Consider the following 21,502-nt stretch of genomic DNA (forward strand, 5'->3'; position numbering starts at 1 on the left):
CCAGAGAGCTACTGACCTGGAACTTTATGCAGGACAGGACCAAAGACTTGTCAACATGCTTCTTCCAGGTCATTGGCTCACTAAGTGGTTATGGCTGTTCCAGAGGTGGCACCTCTGAGTATTAAGTGAGCAATGGCATCTACCAGATTTTTGTCCTCATTTTGAGGTAAACCTGCTTTCCCCCCCCCTTCTCCAGAAAAGGCTCCTCGGTGCAGCAACTGAGACTGATTCCAACCAGTAAGGAGGGCCTTTTAAACCAGAGAGGCCCTCTTGATTGAAAAGGGTCTCACAGGCAGGGTTTAGGCTAGGACAAGGCCACTACCTTACCACTATCCAGTAGGGAAGGCCTTTTTTCCCAGAGGCCCTCTTGATTGGATAGGGGGATTGCAGGTAGGATTTAGGCTAGGACAAAGACACAACAATACCACTACCCAGTAAGGAAGGCCTTTTTGGTCAGAGAGGCCATCTTGCTTGAAAAGGGGGCTCATGGGCAGGGTTTAGGCTAGGCCACTACCATACCACTATCCAGTAAGGAAGGCATTTTTGGTCAGAGAGGCCCTCTTGATTGGATAGGCACTCAATACAGCCCAGTACAGAATATTCCCATGATGTGTTTTGACTTCCTGCCCTCCAAAACTTCTGACGAAAGATCCACCAGTGGCACACAAGACAGCCCAGCACAGATTATTTTCTTGCAATGTGTGTTGGCTCCTCATTTATTTTATTTATTTATTTCAGGTACTTATATAGGGCTGTCAATTTACGCAGCGCTTTACATATACATTGTACAATCACATCAGTCCCTACCCTCAAGGAGCTTACAATCTAAGGTCCCTAACTCACATTCATACATACCTGGGACAATTTAGACAGGATCCAATTAACCTACCAGCATGTCTTTGGAGTGTGGGAGGAAACCGGAGTACCCGGAGGAAACCCACGCAGGCACAGGGAGAACATGCAAACTCCAGGCAGGTAATGTCGTGGTTGGGATTCGAACCAGCAACCCTTCTTACTGCTAGGCAAAAGTGCTACCCACTACACCACTGAGCCGCCCATGACTCATCCTTCAATACACAAGCAGAAAATCCATTAATGGCACACATGATGGCCCCAGCATTGAATAAGTCCCTTCAATGTGTCAGCTTCCTGTCCTCCAATACTTGGCCAATCTGAAGATCCACCAATGGCATACATGATGGGTCCTCACAGGCAGGATTTAGGCTAGGACAACCCCACTACCATACCTCAATCCAGTAAGGAAGGCTTTTTTGGCCACAGAGTCCCTCTTGATTGGATAGGGGGCTCGCAGGCAGGGTTTAGGCTTGGAGGCGACTACCATACATCTATCCAGTAGGGAAGGCCTTTCCCTATCCTCTTATTGGATAGAGGGCTCACAGGCAGGGCTTAGGCTAGGGCGAGGCCACTACCATACCTTTATTCCGTAAGGAAGGCCTTTTTTAGCCAGAGATGCCCTCTCGTTGTACCCATTGAGAAGCACACAAGGTTTAGGCCTGTATGAAGCAGTCGTATCACCATAGCAGAGTGTAAGTAGGGTTCCTGAAAATGAGACAGAGTTGTAGACAAGTTCACTTTAAGGCACACTTAAGCTCCCATAAAAGATGCCAGTGCTATGGGTTAATGGGTATGTGACCTTTCCTAAAAAGAGCTCCTAACCCCTGAGTTCTTTATTTACTGACAGAGCCAAAGAGCCTACCCCTCACCCCCCACCACCATCACAGTGATAAATGGAGCTATCATCAGATATATTCATGATAAGTGTGGCTTGCTGAGTAATGTGTCAGTGTAACCCTTCCAGGTATTTATTTATAAATATTATTATTACCTCTAACAGAGATCACAGTACACCCCCTGATAATGCCTTCTTCTGCTTCTCTCTCTTTAAGAGTGGCACCATCTTTGTTCAGACATCACCTAGAGTCTCCATCTACTTTTTCTAGACCGAGATGCCAGCTCAGAGATGACACATCCATAAAAATCCTCATGCCCATGCAGTTCTTGGCCATGTTGACAAATGTCTGACACAGATCAGCCCGTTACAGCCTCTCACCTTGAGACTTGCTATAAAAAGTTACAACATTGCAATCTGATTACTGGGGGGGGGGGCTTAGGGATTGTTTCCTCCTGTCTGCAGCAGACTGATGACATCATCCCAGCCTAGGCAAAGTCACCAACTGGAGCTCAAGTATGGCTTCTTAAATGATAAAATGTGGAGCTTCTCTAAAAAAAAAAAAGGGATGCTGTGTATTGTGACACGTCATGCATTCATTACTGTAGTGACAGGTCCACTTTAATGCAGTATTCTGATAATAAAGAGACCAGGACTCGGCTGTGATTCCATTTAATGTAAACAGATTTCATATTACTGGAAGAGAGTCAATCAGCTTAATCTGTAAACACAGCAATTTCTAAGTAGAAGCGAGTGAAACGGTAGGACAGATCGGTGCACAGACGGGACGCTCCGTCTACTGATAGAAAATCATTTAGAGTATCTTATATATTTATATATATATATACACATCTTTTGCTAATACTTATTTGGCAATCAGAAGGAAAATGGGCATATTGGGAGATTATTGGAGGCAGTTGGATGGGGTCCGGGTCTTTCTTCCAATGAGACACAAGAGGAGGTAGGTCTGTCCTCTGACCCGCCCCCCCAGTGTTCCCCATTTGGAAGTTAAATGGAGACATCGCGGAAAGGTGGGTCTGTCTGCTGACCCTCTGCAGTGTTAATTCCCTATCTGGGAGATTGGAGACATGAGGAGAGGTGGGTCTCTCCTTTGAACAGACATGAGAGAAGTGGGTCTGACCTCAGCAGTATTCGTTCCCCATCTGGAAAATAACTAGAGACTTGAGGGATGGTGGGTTTCTCCTCTGACTCGGCAGTGTTAGTACCCCAACTGGGAGATAACTGGAAACACGAGGGGAGATGGGTCTTTCCTCCAAGTTCCACAGTGTTATTCAATTCCCTCTCTGGCAGATACCTGGAGACATACGGTGTGGGGCCTGTCCTCATCCCCCAGATGGAGTACTAACACTGCAGAGGGTCAAACTGGAGACACAAGGGAAAGTGGGTCTTTCCTTTGACCTCCACAATATTAGCTCTTGAAAGGCGGTGAGTGGACAAGGTTGGGGCAGAGCTGCTGGTCAAACATATTACAAATCGGATTGTAGAGCATACAAGGCAGGAAAAATTGGTACATTCAGGTCAAAGTGGCATGGGCTCTAAAGCCCAACCACCATATTATACTCACAGCACTCTCTCTCACTTCCTATTGGGTCTGGACAGGAATTGAGGGGAAATCTCACCACTGAAGACCTCTGCTCCATTGCCAACTTTCAATGGCGGGGGTCCTGCTCACTGAGAGAATTTTCTTACTTCCTGTTGTGTTCTGGACTGGAAGTCGGGGGGGGGGCATTCTCCCAAAACTTCTGCACCAGTGACAACTGTCAGTGGTGGGGTTCTGCTCACTTCCTGTTGTGTTCTGGACTGGAAGTCGTGGGGTAGGTCAATCTCCCAAAACTTCTGCACCAGTCACAACTGTCAGTGGTAGGGTTCTGCTCACTTCCTGTTGTGTCTCCTGAACAGAATCTGAGGAGAACAGTCCCACTGGGAACTATTACCCTGGTGGCAACTCTCAATTCTGGAATTTCCCCTTACTTGGAAGAGAATTTTGTTCACTTCCTGTTTGTTGTGGACAGGAAGTCAGAGGAAATCACCCAGTTTGGAACACAATGGGTTTAACCCTTCCCCACTCCATCTAAAATACATTTTGTTTGGAGTTGCAGTTTAAATGCAGGTGACACCAACTTTCTATATGGAGCTGTAGTGACTTCCATGGCCACTGATGCATTTTATTGAAAATTTATACATTTTGGGGTCAGGGAGAGGAGTACTTCCCGTCCTAGTGAGCATTTCCTACCACTGGACGTGACGGCTGCTCAAATGCTAAGCAGAATGCTATAAGATCTCTGCCATGCTTCTGCCCTTTATCAGTGTGTCCTCATCACTTTACATGTGCTTCACCCCCAACTCACAGTGCGCATTGACCAAGCCCTAGTGGCTGAGGCCATCCTATAGAGACTGGGTGAACGATCTGAACTTCTATGGCCACTGGGAACATTGCACAATCTGTCTCAGGCTGTGTATGGTAAGAAGAGGAGGGTTATGGGTACCAGGCAGGAAGCATAGGGAGGGCAACTTACTCAGGACCCAATTCCACCCTAAATTATCCTTTGGGTGGGGAAGAACAGGGAAGGTTTAAAGACCCTCAACCTACATTGCTGTGTCCCCATTTCAGGCATTATTTTGCACTTCCTGTCTCTTTGATGGGGGTTACATAGAACACAATGTAAATGACAGCCTTTCCTGTCTAGGTGTCCAGTTAGAGCAGGAACCAATGCCACCACTTCTTATACAGGATTCAAGACAGGAAGTAAAATCCCACCCCTTCCTGTCCTGATGTCAGAACAGGAAATTAGGAAAATCCCAGTGTTTTCTGTCCAGGAGTCAAACAAGGTCATAAATAAGCAAAAAAAAAAAAAAAACGCCCCTTCCTGTCCTGATGTCAGAACAGGAAATGGGGAAAATACCACTGCTTCCTGTCCAGGTGTCAGAACAGGAAATGAGGAAGATCCCAATATGCTTCCTGTCCAGGAGTCAAACAAGGTCATAAATAAGTAAAATTTCACCCCTTCCTGTCCAGGAGTCAGACAGAGCCGGAAACTAGGAAAATCCCACCTCTTTCTGCCCAGGTGTCAGCAGGACAGGAAATTAGGAAATTCCCACCTCTTCCGGTATGACAGAAGAGGAAATTAGGAAAATCCCACCGCTTCCTGCCGAGATGTCAGACTGGGAAATTTGAAAATCCTACCACTTCCTGCCCAGGAGTCAAACAAGATCGTAACTAAGTAAATTCCTACCCCTTCCTGTCCATGTATCAGATAGGAAATGAGGAGGTTCCCACCTCTTCCTGTCCAGGTGGCACAGACAGACCTACATAGGTGTCAGAACAGGAAATTAGGAAAATCCCACCGCTTCCTGTCCAGGTGCCAGAACAGAGAATTAAGAAAACCCCACACTTCCTTTCCAGAAATCAAACAAGATCGTAAATTTGTAAATTCCCACCCTTTCCTGTTCATGTATCAGACAGGACAGAATATGAGGAAGTTCCCACAGCTTCCTATCCAGGTGTCAGAACAGGAAATTAGGAAAACCCCACTGCTTCCTGTCCAGGTATAAGAGTAAATAAGTCAACTCCCACTCCTTCCTGTCCATGTACAATATAATAAAAAATAAAAAAAAAATGGCGCACATTCCCACTGCTCCCTATCCAGGTATCACAACCGAAAGTGAAAGGAAATGCCCCAATGGAGCCACAGGAAGCCCTACATTAAACCTTCTAATGGAAGGAGGAAGAATCAGTTTTACGGTCAGGATAATTAGAGATTTCCCCTCACCTCCTGTCCAGGTGAGGAGTGTCAGAATAACAGGAGGAAGTCACAAACATTTTTAACCCTCCCCCACTCCATACAAAATAAAAATAAAAGTTTTGGCAAGAGTCATGCTCTAGGGCAGTGGTCTTCAACTCCTGTCCTCAGGGCCCACTAACAGGCCAGGTTTGCAAGATAACTGAAATACATCACAGGTGATATCATTTGCTGCTCAGTGATTGCAGTATTCTAGTCTGCATCTCCCCAAGGTAATACATAAAACCTGGCCTGTTAGTGGGCCCTGAGGACAGGGTTGATGACCACTGCTCTAGGGTGCAGTGGGGAAGTTTGTCTGAAACATCAAACTTGGTTCCAAGAAACATCTCTGATATATGATTGGACATGTAAAAGCAAACTTCACTATAAGTACCTCCCCCTCGCGTATAATCATTGGTTTCTGTTCATTGGAAAGGGGCATGGCGAAACCAGCGGGAGCTCCATGTCATCCTACATCACCCGGTACAAGTGGTCTCACACTGCTACACAGTCCAGATAGCTGTCCTCATAAGACCAATCCTTTCCCATCAATCATACGGAGTCTGTTGAAGCTCTCGCTGTGTTCTGGAACTCCGTGAACATCTCACCCTCGATGGAGGAAACCAGCATCGTCCTTTCCCAGGGGGGCATAGAATGGGTTAATTTGGTCCTTGGGTGTCCCTGGAAAGTGCTGAGCGATGGAGGACAAGGGACACGAGAACCCCTTGAGAGCCTTCAAAAAAAACAGAACAATACAATCCACCAATCACTGATGAGCAGCAGATGCTCAGGGGTGGGATGGGGGGGGGGGGCAGGATGCCTAGCAGCCCCCCAATCTGTGCAAATCTTGGAATTATAAGTGCAAGCAGAGCGCTGTATGAGTAATAGTGTTGGCGGTGGGAGCCAGGAATAGCCATCTTCCCTTCTGCTGGTGCTGAGCAAAATACCATCTAGGTGGCCCCCCGAGCAAGGCATTGGCTGGAGAGTGGGATGAAGATGACACAAATCCCAGTAGGGAAGACAGCAAGAGGCCCCCTGGGCACCTCACAAGTCATCATCTCCGATGCCCTCGAAGGCGTAGTTCCCATGGAAGTCCTCTGCACTCATGTCGTTGGTAGAGCTGGAATTACTGATCCCTCGGAGGCTGACCGAGCTGAGCTTACTCTGGAGAGAGAGAGAGAAACACACACACACATTACAAATCTGCAGGGGAGGGGCTAGGAGAGTGAACATTCCCTGTCATACATCTAGTGACATAACTCAGCTTATTCTGGGTAAGGGAAGACAAACATAATAGACAGATCTGCAGGGGAGTTGCTAAGACTAAGTGTGAAAGAGGCCCTGTCATACCCGTACTGACAAAAAAACTGAGCTAATACTGGGAAGGGAAAGCAAACATAAAAAAGACAGATCTGCAGAGGAGGGGCTAACAGAGTGAAGCGCCCCTGTCATACCTCTACTGAAAGAACGGAGCTTATCCTGGGAAGGGAAGACAAAACATAAACGAGAGATCTGCAGGAGAGGGGCCCTTGAAGAGTAATGTGGCCATTTCAGGCAATGTGGTCCTGTAATACCTCTGACACAGCAGAGGCAATATTGAGGAAGGAAGGCAAACTTTACAGTTCAGATGGACATTAGACATATTTGCCATGGAAGCTAAAGCTTAGGGAGACCACAGACGGGTCACTGGTAAAACCTGGAGCTCAGCAGGACCACAGCGGAATTAGCAGTAGAAACCCGGAGTGCAGTGACACCATAGACTGGTCCACCATGGAAGCCTAAAGCTCAGGACCACAGATAGGTCCTTCATGAAGACCTGGAGGTCAGAGGGACCCTATATGGGTCCTCTATGGAGACCTGGAGTTTAGCAAAACCATAGATTGGTTCAACATTGACAGCTAACGCTTGGAGGGGCCACAGGTAGGTCCTCCATGAAGACCTAGAGTTCAGGAGGGACCTCATATGGGCCCTCTATACAGATCTGGATTCAGTGGGACCACAGAGGAATCTGCCGTGGAAACCTGAAGTTAAGGGAAACCATAGACTGGTCCACCATGGAAACCTGTACTTCAGGGAGACCATAGACTGGTCCCACCATGGAAACCTGTAGTTCAGGGAGACCATAGACTGGTCCCACCATGGAAACCTGTAGTTCAGGGAGACTATAGACTGGTCCACCATGGAAACCTAAAAGCTCAGGAAAACCACAGATTAGGTCTTCATGGAGGACCTAGCGTTAAGAGGGACCCCAAACAAGTCCTCAATACAGATCTTGAATTCAGCAAGACTCCAGATGGGTCCACTATAGAAACCTGAAACTCAAAAGGGACTCCTGACAGAATTTCCATAGGGGTCCTTGAGTTCAGAGGGTCCATATATGGGTTCTCCATTTGAGACCTGGAGCTCAGAGGGAACCACAGAGAGGTCCAGCAAAGAGCTATGAAAGTCAGACAGACTAGGAACTGATTGGCTGGCTTACTAAACTAAGTACTGCCACACTGGAGTGTTTTATGGGAAGAAGGGGAGCTGAGCAGAGGCATGGAGAGCCACCAGATGGAGGATAGTGTGGACAAAAGGGACACCTATTGTTCTCTGTTATCAGAGTCTGAGGTGGAGATTCAACTATATGCAACAATTAGGGTTGCATCAGTGCCATACTAAGCATTTGCACGAGTATCGGTACTCGTACAAATGCTCTGATACCCGGAACCGATACCTCCGGGCTCGGTTCTTTCAGCTGTCAGCGGGATTTCCTGCTAACAGGTGAAATGTAAGGAAAAGATTATTGGTTGTTAAGGAGCGGGGTTGGCCACGTCCTTAACCAATGACATTTCGGCTGTCCGAGTGTTAGTGAAAGATGGGGTTTGCAGCAGCAATGTCCTCCAACACGCCCCCAGGAGTCTACCGGCAGGAACTGGATAAGACCCTGTGGGAGGTGCCCAAGAGATAGCAGAACCTGAGTCCAGTGGGCTTCGGGGGTTACAGTTCGGTGTGGTGAGTGGAAAGTATATGCGGGCAGTGCACAGCCCTGCTGCAGAGGGAGCTGACTGCATGTGCGAGTTGGGTTCCCAGCGGTGGAGGTCATTGCTCTCCATGTATGTCCTTCTTATCCAACTGCCTGCAGCCTACGTGCTCTGAGCCAGCACTATATTACCATGGATTAGGACAGGACCATGCACTCCTCTCTGCCCTGCACTCTTCAGGAGAAGCTTCCATCGCTGCCTGTCATTGCAGCTGTGTGAGTCCTGCAGGCTCTACACACACAAAACTTCCCATAGACAAGTGCTGGGCTGGGTGCACAGGGGCAAGAGGCATGGAACAAGCACAGGTTGTGGAATCACAACATACTTCTTATAGGGGCTTTCTGGAGCACCAGATCAGATCTGATGCCAACCTTTTATTTGTCCCTGGCAGATGGGGCTGTCACCTGCAGACCTTCACTGAACTTTCCTTTTACTTTGGGCTATGCAGTGCCCTGCAGAGGTCCGCACTCACCCATGACCAGTTCTCCTTTTTATTTTTTGAGATAAATTTATATAATTTTTATTTTTTTACACAAAAAAAAAAATCACAAGAAGTATATATTGGCGATGGGTATCGGTAATTGGTATACGAGAACTTAAAAAAGAAAAAAAAAAAGGAAATCGGTACTCGTACACGGCGTTAAAAAAACGATATCGGTGCATCCTTAGTAACTATGAACACAAACTTACCGATAACTTGGCGATGGGCTCCCGGCTCGAATCAGGAGAGTCCTTGGGAAGAGAAGGAGACAATCAGGAGAGGGACGGAGGAGATGACAGCAGACAGATATAATACACACAGTATATATATATATATATATATATATATATATATATATATATATATATATATATATATATATATATATTTATTTATCACACACACACACACACACACACACTTACCAGGAGGGGGGGAGACTTCACTGCCTGCTGACTGTCTACCCGCCGCACCAAACACGACTGCCTCTTCCGAGCCATCTACCAATGGTGAGAACAAGTCCGATATAATACACAGTGTAGAGCACATCAACTCCTATACACAGTAAAGTGTTACACCCCCCAGCCATTCTCCTATGTACACATATTAATACTCCACCCTGTATACACTGTACATTGGAGAACACTCCAATCCCCCACCCCTACATATAGTACATAGCCTTCCGTCCCAGCAAAACATAGTACAACCCCCCCTCCCTTTAATCTTGCTCCCTCACTTTACCTTTTTAATGGTGCCTCCAGATTTCTTTACCATCAGCTCATCCACCATTGACTGTAGGCAGATACTCATCATTATAGCCTAAGAAGGAAAGAAATGATCTCATTTACTGGACCCCTCTACAGGGTGATGCCATCACATACAGGGAATCCCGTATATAAAGGCGACACCATCATATACATGGGATCCCTATGCTGGATGGACACCATCACTGTCCCATAGAACTCCTTCCCCTTACTCAGTACAGGGTGGGGATCTCACCTGCGGACTGGAGATGGTGATCCACTGTAGCCGGTCTTTGCTCATCAAGTACTCGAAGGCCAGTTCCAGACGGGCCTCTGTCTTGTTGGGGCTTCCGGTGCCATTGCTGAAGGGGACCTGGATACCAATGAAACATCATATTATTGGAAATGATCTCCTGCTATAGGCCGATAAGAGGTCACAGGCCCTGAGCGGTTTATTATTTCCGTATTGTAAAGAAGTTCGGTTATGACCAGGCATGCTCATCGTGGAATAGGAAGTCTTGTTATTACCATATATGGTCATCTTAAAACATATGGTTGCCATAGAACAGGAAGTCCCGTTATTGCCCTACTTGGTCGTCATAGAAGAGGAAGCCCTGTTATTGCCCTACTTGGTCGTCATAGAACAGGAAGTCCTGTTATTGCCCTACTTGGTCGTCATAGAAGAGGAAGCCCTGTTATTGCCCTACTTGGTCGTCATAGAAGAGGAAGTCCTGTTATTGCCCTACTTGGTCATCATAGAAGAGGAAGTCCTGTTATTGCCCTACTTGGTCGTCATAGAAGAGGAAGTCCTGTTATTGCCCTACTTGGTCGTCATAGAACAGGAAGTCCTGTTATTGCCCTACTTGGTCATCATAGAACAGGAAGTCCTGTTATTGCCCTACTTGGTCATCATAGAAGAGGAAGCCCTGTTATTGCCCTACTTGGTCGTCATAGAAGAGGAAGTCCCGTTATTGCCCTACTTGGTCGTCATAGAAGAGGAAGTCCTGTTATTGCCCTACTTGGTCGTCATAGAAGAGGAAGTCCTGTTATTGCCCTACTTGGTCATCGTGGAACATGAAGTCCCGTTATTAACCTATATGGCCGTTGTAAAACAGAAATTCCTGTTATTACCCTACTTGGTCATTGTATAACAGGAAGTCCCGTTATTACCCTACTTGGTCGTTGTAGAGCAGGAAGTCCTGTTATTGCCCTACTTGGTCGTTGTAGAGCAGGAAATGCCATTATTACCCTACTTGGTCATTGTAGAACAGGAAGCCCAGTTATTATCCTACTCGGTCGTTGTAGAGCAGGAAGTCCTGTAATTACCCTACCTGTTGTTGCAGAACAGAAGTCACATTATTACCCTACTTGGTTGTCGTAGACCAGGAAGCCCTGTTATTACCCTATATGGTCACTGTAGAACAAGAAGTCCCATTATTACCGCAAGCGTTTGTTTAATCTGTTCTGTTTAATAATTTCCTACGTTATATGGAAGTACAGTATATAAAAGAGTCATGCAACCCCTCTATGTGAGAGTGGAGGACCTTAGCCCCTTCCATCACTGTTGTAAACACAAAATAGAAGCAGGTCAGTCAATAGGCACAGCAGGGAAGTGACGTACCGAGGAGGTGACACGCCAACAACGCATGCGGGTGACTTTGAAGCTGCCTTCCTTCATCTGCTCGTTAGGGAGTTTCACTTGAAAATTGAGTTCATTGTTTCCGGCACTCACGATCACGTGGCAACCCTTTTCCGGGAAGTCGGTAATGCAGGGCTCAAACTTCAGATAACCGTAGTACTTCAATGTCTGTGCCAACTGGATGAACTGTGCCAAGAAGGAGGGAGAGAGCAGTCTAATAAAAAAATACTAAATGGCAAGATAACAAAAACACACAGCTACAAATCACTGGGCAATCCCAGTGTGATGGAAGGTTTAGACCATACAGCTGGGAGAACTCCCACTGGCCAATCACAGTATGTTGAATGGTTTGGACCATGCAACTGGAGGTTATGGTCATCCCTCAAGATGATAAATGGTTTGGACCATAAAGCTGGGTGGTCACACAATAATATACCGTAACCCACTGGCCTATCTCAACATGATGAAAGGTTTTGCCTAGTGTTGCTGGATAGTGTCAGTTGTTTTTTTTATTTCAGTTTTTACTTAAATATTTATTAGAATTTTTACTTTTTTTAAAACAACCCTGTTGGGGGGGGGGGTCTTTGATGAGATATCAGGGGTCTAAACAGACCCCTAACATCTCCCCTTTGAGACGGGGAAAGGGACTGAGGACACAGATTCCCCAGCCTCAGCTGCACTAAAGATGAATGGAGAAGAGACAGCGTCTCCTCTCCATTCATAAACTGAAGCATCGTAAACACAGATTACGATGCTCAGTTATGAATGGACAATCAGTGATCACCGACTCTGTGCATTCAGAAAAGGAAGGAGCCGGTAAATGACAGATTTACCGACTCCTTCCTCCGCTCTCCATCCTGACATGTATGGGGGGAAGCGGAGGGAAAGCGGAGAGGAAAGCGGAGGGGGACATGGAGGGAGGCACAGAGGGAGGCACAGAGGGAGACACAGAGGGAGACACAGAGGGAGACACAGAGGGAGACACAGAGGGAGACACAGAGGGAGACACAGAGGGAGACACAGAGGGAGACCTTAGTAACACGAAGGAGGAAATGGAGGAGGAAACAGGGGACAGTCAGGGTTGATCGGTGCGGCGTTGGGGGGTTTGGGGGGGGGGGGGGGGTTACAAGCACTGATCTCCCTGTATAGATTTCAATAAAGCAGCCAAAAGCTGCGGGAGGGAGAGGAGAAGCAGCTGGAGGCCACACGGTGACCCACTGGCCACTTTCAACAGGTCACCACCTCCACCCATGGACATAAAAGCCCCATCGCACCATGATAAGGTGTACCCCCCCCCCCATAGGTGTTACATGACCCTCTGGAACATACCTCCTTCTTGGAGACTTTCTCCTGCAGAGATTTCAGCTGTCGATGTTGCTCTTTGTTCACCTGTATCCAGCCACGCTCAATATCGCTGACCGTCTGATAAAAGCAGAGAAATGCAACAATAATATAACTGGAACAAAACAGAGAACCCCACATCCCAGAACCCAGCCCCAGGGCTAAGGAACAGTGCCGGTCTACAGCCGATCTCTTCTCTGCCATGGTCATCTTGTTTTCCCATTCTGTGATTTGTAGGTGAAAATAAACCTGAGACAACTGTGGCCAATCGGTCACCTGTTTATCTGTAACTGATCACTGGCACCTAACTCTCTAGACAACGTATATCCCAGTAATGACACTAATCCTAACTCAGCAAACTGTACTGCTAGCATTCTTATTGCCCTAGACCAGGAGTTTCCAAACTTTCTAAACAAAGAGCCAGTTTATTGTCCTTCAGACTTTAGGGGGGCTGAACTAGGGCCAGTGGGAGTAGAAAATGTCTTAGCATCCAGTGGGAGTAAACAATGCCCCATCTTTGATGTCAGTGGGAGGACTAGTGCACCATTATTGATGTCCGTGGAAGGAATAGTGCCCCAATGTTGGTGTCCGTGGGATGAATTTTTCCCTTTTGTTGGTGTCAATGGAAGGAATTCTGCTTCAAAGTTTGTGTCAGTGGGAGGAATAGTTTCCTCTTGTTGGTGTCAGTTGGAGGAATCATTGGTATCAATGGAAGGAATTCTGCCCCATTGTTGGTGTCAGTGGGAAGAACAGTGGCCCATCACTGGTATCAATAAAAGGAAATGTGCTCCATCGTTTGTGTCAGTGGGAGGATTTGTGTCTTTTTTTTTTTTTTTGTCCATTAAATTTTTATCGAGTATAAAAGGGTAGTACAGTAAGGTTACATGTAAGGTATAACAAAGACAGTACATCCATATGGATCCCTGTACAAGAACATGCAGGGGGTGAGTAATAATTGAAACAAGGTATAAAAACGAAGGTATAAATGAACAGAACAAGCATACATTGGAGGTACATCAGTTTCGCAAATGAGAGGGTAAGAAGATGTCATTAAGTCATGGAAATTGGGTTATCTGACCATATTACCCAGTTTTGCTCGAAGGTAGATAATGTGAAGGAATTGGTAGCTAGCATACGTTCAATAGGTATAGCTTTGCTGGACCATAGTTAATGCTTCTGATACATTGAGGGAGTCTTGTGATTTCCATTTTTTAAGTATGTGTGTGGGCTGCCAATATGTGTAACTACTTGCCTATGCGGAGGATTTGTGTCCTTTTGATGGTGTCAGTTGGAGTAATAGTGCCCCATTGTTGGTGTCAATGGAAGGAATTCTGCCCCATTGCTGGTGTCAATGGAAGGAATTCTGCCCCAATGTTGGTCAGTGGGAAGAATAGGGCCCCATCATTGGCATCAACGAAAGGAAATGTGCTCCACCGTTTGTGTCTGTGGAAGGAGTCATGCCCCATTGCTGGCAACAGTGACAGGAATTATGCCCCATTGTTGGTGTCAGTGGATAGAATTGTGCCCAAGGGCCAGATAAGAGCAAGCAAAGGGCTGCAGTTTGGAGACCGCTGCCCTAGACAATCTGTACCCAGAGCCATCTCCAACTCCTAACTCCTTAGACAATGCGTACCCTGAACTGCCTCTAATCCCAACTCCCTAGACATGGTGTACCCAGTACTGCCAGTTATCCTAAATCCCTAGCCAATGTTTACCCAGTACTGCTACAATTCTTAACTTCCTAGGCATGGTGTACCCCAGTTCTGCCACTAATCCTAATCCCCCAGACAATGTGTACCCAAGCTGCCTCTAATCCTAACTCCGTAGACAATGTGGACCCTAGTGCTGGTACTAATCCTAATTCCCTAGGCAATGTGGACCCCAGTGCTGGTACTAATCCTAATTCCCTAGACAATGTGGACCCCAGTGCTGGTACTAATCCTAATTCCCTAGACAATGTGGACCCCAGTGCTGGTACTAATCCTAATTCCCTAGACAATGTGGACTCCAGTGCTGGTACTAATCCTAATTCCCTAGACAATGTGGACCCCAGTGCTGGTACTAATCCTAATTCCCCAGACAATGTGGACCCCAGTGCTGGTACTAATCCTAATTCCCTAGACAATGTGGACCCCAGTGCTGGTACTAATCCTAATTCCCTAGACAATGTGGACCCCAGTGCTGGTACTAATCCTAATTCCCTAGACAATGTGGACCCCAGTGCTGGTACTAATCCTAATTCCCCAGACAATGTGGACCCCAGTGCTGGTACTAATCCTAATTCCCTAGACAATGTGGACCCCAGTGCGGCCACTAATCTTAACTCCCTAGACAATGTGTGCCTTTCATAACCTGTAGGACTCCAGTCTTATTCCAGAATTCAACAGAGACGACATACCTGAGCGTACAAGAGATTCAGGCCCACTCTGCTTTCCATGACATCCTCATCATATGAGGAATCCCAGTAACTATGGAAGAAAAACTCAACATGAGAAATGACCAGTACATGACAGATCTATGGATCCAAACAGCTCAGACAATCATATGAGGAGATAAGGGCTGTACCAACATTAGGTATTTACAGGAGGAGATGGTTTGGAGATCCATCCCCAACTAGAGATGGGCAATTTTCTAAAAAAAAAAATAAATATGCGACTTTAAATAAAAAAAAAAAAAAAAAAAAAAAAAAAAACTCGATTTGCGATTCGAATCGAGTTTTTTTTTTTTGGACACCGCGCCGGTCCTGAGGAGCTGCGGGCAGCAGTTTTTAGGCAAGGCCATGGCTTCTGCCTAGTCCGCGGCGTCCGGCCTCGCCTAAAAACTCCTGCCCGCAGCTCCCAAATTTCAACAAATCGATTTTTTTTAGATTTTTTTTTTCACCAGGACCGGCACTGACACCTGGTGAAAAAAACAAAAAAAAAAAAAAAAAAAATCAATTTGCTGAAATTTTGAATCAATTTGACCTCTCAACTCGATTAAATTGACTTTTTCCCCAGCCCTACCCCCAACATCACCACCAGACAGGAAGATCCAGAGACCTACATCACTATCAACTACAAGAAACCTGAGAGCTGTACCATCGAGGATGGATAAAAATCAATGGAAAAAAAAAAAAAAAAAAAAAAACAGATTATTTAACCAGTTCCCTACCGGCCGCCGCAGTTGTACTGCGGCAGGTTGGCTCCCCTGGGTGAGCTGCCGTAACTGTACATCGCTCCTTTGAGATGCCGCTGGAGGATACGAGTGCTCAGCGGGCGCGTTGACCGCCAGGCAGGTTGGCTCCCCTGGGCGAGCCCCCGTAACTGTACGTCGCTCCTTTAAGACGCCGCTGGGGGCGCGCGCCTGCAGCCGATACGAGTGCTCAACGGGCGCGATGACCACCAGGCACCCACAATCGCTTGTGACAGAGTGAGAACCGGGATCTGTGTGTGTATGTGTGTGTGTAAACATACAAATATCGGGTTCTCTTAGGGGAGAGCAGACAGATCATGTGTTCGTACAAAGTATGAACAGCGATCTGTCATCTCCCCTAGACAGTCCCATGCCCCCTTCAGTTAGAACACAGAGAGGGAACACAGTTTTTTTTTACCACATCAGCAGGACTCAAGAGAGATTTTAACTCAGCTGAGTCATTGATATGTGCCCCCTCTTGTTTTCACATCATTGTGGCAGAGGAAATTTCATTTTTAAATTTTCTATTTTTCTTATTAATAAGAGGGAACACAGTTAACCCCATTGATCGCCCCCTAGTGTTAACCCCTTCCCTGCCAGTGACATTTATACAGTAATCAGTGCATTTTTATAGCACTGATCGCTGTATAATTTTGTCAATGTTCTCAAAAATGTGTCAAAAGTGTACAATTTGTCTGCCGCATTATATATATATAAATAAAATACACACACACTTACCAGGAGAGGGGGAGACTTCACTGCATATTATATATATAATTTATTTTTTTTTTTTAGTAATGCCGGTGATCTGCGATATTGCGGCGGGACAAATTATATATATATATATATATATACATAAAAATATATATATATATATATATATATATATATAATCACTGGGTGAGGTGCACTGAACGGTCTTTTAGGAGGTGTTGTGCAATCTAGTCCTTCCCAGGGACAAAAATAAAAAAAAAATATCAGAAGAGGATTGCTGCACAAAACAGTGAAAATTTATTGGTAAAAAATGACATCATATCAGGTATTGTCAGGTGACGTTTCGGGCTAACAATGATATCGCCCTTCTTCATGACCACATACCTACAACTGATCATATACGAAGGTATATATATATATATATATATATATATATATATATATATATATATATATATATATATATATATATATATATATATATATATATATATAGCTTGTGAAGGCTACTAATCAATCAAATTCAGCTGGAATCATCACAGAAAAAACACATTCCTTATCATGAGTAATTCAGTTACAAAACATGGAATGACTTTGGAAACAAGTGGAAAAAAATCCCTTCACTATATGATAGTTCATCTATAAAAAATATATACAACATATTCAATAATAGGTAAACCATTATCCATTATTAATTAAAAACAGTTGCAGAAAACAACAACAAAAAGATCTGTGATAAAATACTGGATCTGTCAGTAAAAGATCGATAGACTATCTAGTGACTCAGATCCTAAGGAACACAATGAAAAGCGCACCACGGGATCACGAAATCTCGTTCTCGTGGACAGTTCATCTTTGCAGCTGACACATAAACTGGAGGAGGTTTTTCAGAAATCTGTATCTATGGAACTACATGAAGTGACACTGGCGGAGTATTAGAAGTCACAATTCATACCTCGAGGACTTAGGGTGCGCATTGTCCCCACCCTTTTTGCCCAGAATGAGGAATACAAGAAGCGTTTCACACAGATCATCAACAAATGTTCCTTTGATTTAATTACCTTCACGGTGGAATTCCTCCAACAGGAGCGTACCGCCGTTTCCCAAGAAATTACTGATTTAGAAAACCAACTATCTGAATCACTGGGACAGCAGAATTTAAAAAAACAAAAACAAAAAAGAAATGGAGGATAAACTAGCAACACACAGAAGATCAACTGAAGCGAGGAAGCGTATTAAGATGGACAGAGACCGGGATGATTACATCAACAATCGGATCTATAAATTGGACTGAACCAAATCGCTTCCGCGCCAGATTTAAAAATATAAGACAAAACCAACATCTAATTCTTCCATGACCTCTTCTGGATCATCTACTAATGCATCTAGGGGATCTTTTTTGGATCGTGCCCCCCCCCCCCCCCCCCCAAAGTCAAAAGCAGGAGGCAAGAAGCACAGACGGCGCTACAAACAGAGCGATCGCCACCAGGACCAGGAACCGACAGAGGACTTCATTTCTAATGTGGTACACAATATTTCTACTAAATCTTTTCATGATACAGAGATTCGGGTCCTGAATAAAAGGCCTGAACTTCTGTCCTAAAGAAAAAAATGGATGCGTTTAGATCAGAAATCTACGGTTAAAGGCTTTTTATTCAACTCGGCCTGTGATGAACAGTGGCGGCTCACTAGCGCTATCAATCTCCAATTTGGAATTAAAGCGGTAGTAAACCCAGCCATTAAAACAGTTTATTTTCCGGCACGTGCCGGAAATGCAGCACTCCCATTGGTTGTGCTCTCAACCAAACTGTCAAACCATCCAATGGCTGGTGTCATAATTGATCACATGTGCAGCATCATGGCAGTTGTAGATTAAACAGAGGCAAAGATGGCAGCTTCCTTGGCTGAAAACAACAGGAGGATTTACTTACACTTTAAAGTGGAGTTCCACCCACTTTTACAACTCTTCAGCATCCCTCACTAAACTGCGCACTGTAAACAAATTGGATATTTTTTTATTTTTTTTTCTCAGCACCTACTGTATATCTGCTGTATTCATTTTTCACTTCCTCCTCCCTGGCCGCGGCCCATCGCATCATTTCCTGTTTGCAATGCCTTCTGGGAAAGGGGCGGCAACTTCCTCTGAAACTGCCGTTGCTATGGAAACCTGACCTGAAACCTATTACACTGCTTGTGCTACACTGAGCATGTGCGAGATCTGCAAGGATGAGATCCAGGAAGAAATACAGTCTGGCTACAGATGCCCACACTTAAGATGGCCACGGCCTGCTGTAAGTTTATAAAATAACAAACTACTGCTATAAACTAACAAAACAGACCTTAGTTTACAGACTAACTTTACTAGAATACATTAAGCTTGTGTATTATAGGGGTATTTTTATTTAAAAAGTATCATTTCAGCCGGAACAAAACTTTAAGAAATAAAAGTACTTTTGTACCTCCTACCTCTTGTGCTGCTGCAGAGCTGTTCATAAATAAAGTCGAGACAGATATCAAGCTTTTTTTTTTGAATGACCAATCTAAGAGGGGCCATATACAGAACAATCTGAGTCAGGAAGAAAATCGCCGTATTGTCATCTCTTTCTAACAAAAAAGAGATCACAATAAAGCCGGCGGATAAGGGCGGTTCCATATGGACACCGCCAAATCCGAGGGAGAGATATACAGGCAGTTGGCTGACACCCATGTTTATAAACGATTGGATAGTAATCCTACCATACGGGTTGCCAATAAAAAAATGATTGAACAGGCTGTTCAGACAGGATTAATAGATAAGAACACCCAAACTTTTTTTTAAATTTCAGATTTTTCCACTACCCCTATTTTTTTTATGTATTACCTAAAATACATAAGGACCCCCTTAAATCCCCCGGGTAGCCCAATCGTTTCTAGTATTAACTCTTATCACTATGCCAATAGGGAAATACCTAGATAAATGTCTGACTCCATTAGTTCTGAGTACCCGTTCATATATTCGCGATACCCAAGATTTTTTTTTTTTTTTTAGAAAAAAATAGAGAACCTTAAATCGACCACCAGGGGCTAGGTTGGTCACCTGGGACGTAGCAAATCTTTATACAGCTATTCCACATACATTGGGTATCGAAGCATGTAAAACGGTTGTTGAATAAATCTAAACAATACGATTCAAATTGAATTGCATTCATTTTAGAATTACTTAAAATTGTTTTGGAAGAAAAATGTTTTTCTCTTTAAAGACACATACTACCTACAGCGGACCGGCACTGCGATGGGTTCTAATGTCGTCGCCCCCCACCCCCCACCCCCCCCCCACCCCATATGCCAACTCATTCATGGACATGCTGGAAAATGCATTCATCTATCATTGCAAATTGTTTGAAGACAATTGCATGGCGTGGTTTAGATTTATTGATGATGCATTTGGCATATGGGTGGGCGACTGAGACTCATTATAGTTATTTAATGAACACTTAAATCAGTTGGTTCCCGGCTTAAAAGTTCAGGGTTCTGTGCTGGGACCAATCCTATTTAATTTGTTCATAAACGACCTGGAGGATGGGATAAACAGTTCAATCTCTGTATTTGCAGACGATACTAAGCTAAGCAGGGCAATAACTTCTCAGCAGGATGTGGAAACGTTGCAAAAAGATCTGAACAAATTAATGGGGTGGGCAACTACATGGCAAATGAGGTTCAATGTAGAAAAATGTAAAATAATGCATTTGGGTGGTAAAAATATGAATGCAATCTATACACTGGGGGGAGAACCTCTGGGGGAATCTAGGATGGAAAAGGACCTGGGGGTCCTAGTAGATGATAGGCTCAGCAATGCCAAGCTGCTGCTAATAAAGCAAACAGAATATTGGCATTAAAAAGGGGATCAACTCCAGAGATAAAACGATAATTCTCCCGCTCTACAAGACTCTGGTCCGGCCGCACCTGGAGTATGCTGTCCAGTTCTGGGCACCAGTCCTCAGGAAGGATGTACTGGAAATGGAGCGAGTACAAAGAAGGGCAACAAAGCTAATAAAGGGTCTGGAGGATCTTAGTTATGAGGAAAGGTTGCGAGCACTGAACTTATTCTCTCTGGAGAAGAGACGCTTGAGAGGGGATATGATTTCAATTTACAAATACTGTACTGGTGACCCCACAATAGAGATAAAACTTTTTTCGCAGAAGGGAGTTTAACAAGACACGTGGCCACTAATTACAATTAGAAGAAAAGAGGTTTAACCTTAAACTACGTAGAGGGTTCTTTACTGTAAGAGCGGCAAGGATGTGGAATTCCCTTCCACAGGCGGTGGTCTCAGCGGGGAGCATTGATAGCTTCAAGAAACTATTAGATAATCACCTGAACGACCGCAACATACAGGGATATACAATGTAACACTGACATATAATCACACACATAGGTTGGACTTGATGGACTTGTGTCTTTTTTTAACCTCATCTATTATGTAACATGTCGGTTGCGACTGAGACGATACCATTCTTGGATACATTACTGTATATACAAGATGGTTAATGAATTTGTCAATGATCTCTATCGAAAACCGACCGATTGTAACCAATTATTACATTTCTCCAGCTTCCATCCCCCAGGTATATTTAAATCAATACCAAGGAGCCAATTAAAATGATTATCAAGAATCACCCAATAAATCTGCTCATAGAGAGGATAGACTGGATGAAATGGAAGGCAGACTCCGACCAAGGATGTGGTACACCAGGAACGGATTCATTTACATAGAGATAAAAGAATAAAAAAGACCGCAGGCTTCCTTTCATTTCCCAGTATCATCCTTTTTCTAATAAGGTGAACAATATTAGAAAACACTGGTCCATACTAAATAGAAATGATCCTACTGTCCCTGAATTTCAACATGCCCCATTACCA

The 21,502-nt window shown here is 44.7% G+C and overlaps 1 protein-coding gene across 4 annotated transcripts in view; it reads right to left on the bottom strand.

The window, feature by feature from the left end:
- Window positions 1-2,346: 2,346 nt before the first annotated feature.
- SNX17 (sorting nexin 17) overlaps window positions 2,347-21,502 on the bottom strand; it is a 42,402-nt gene continuing 23,246 nt past the window's right edge. For all 4 annotated transcript variants that reach the window (XM_073624731.1, XM_073624734.1, XM_073624733.1 and 1 more), the window contains 8 exons: window positions 15,116-15,185; window positions 12,706-12,798; window positions 11,359-11,562; window positions 9,994-10,110; window positions 9,736-9,813; window positions 9,420-9,494; window positions 9,204-9,245; window positions 2,347-6,654 (listed from right to left, as the gene is read on the bottom strand). In XM_073624731.1, coding sequence (XP_073480832.1) covers window positions 6,535-6,654; window positions 9,204-9,245; window positions 9,420-9,494; window positions 9,736-9,813; window positions 9,994-10,110; window positions 11,359-11,562; window positions 12,706-12,798; window positions 15,116-15,185 — 799 coding nt within the window. In that variant the 3' untranslated portion in view covers window positions 2,347-6,534. The remainder of the gene's footprint in view (window positions 6,655-9,203; window positions 9,246-9,419; window positions 9,495-9,735; window positions 9,814-9,993; window positions 10,111-11,358; window positions 11,563-12,705; window positions 12,799-15,115; window positions 15,186-21,502) is intronic.

The sequence above is a fragment of the Aquarana catesbeiana genome, linkage group LG04 (genome assembly GCF_042186555.1).
Source record: "Aquarana catesbeiana isolate 2022-GZ linkage group LG04, ASM4218655v1, whole genome shotgun sequence".
Lineage (NCBI taxonomy): Eukaryota > Metazoa > Chordata > Amphibia > Anura > Ranidae > Aquarana > Aquarana catesbeiana.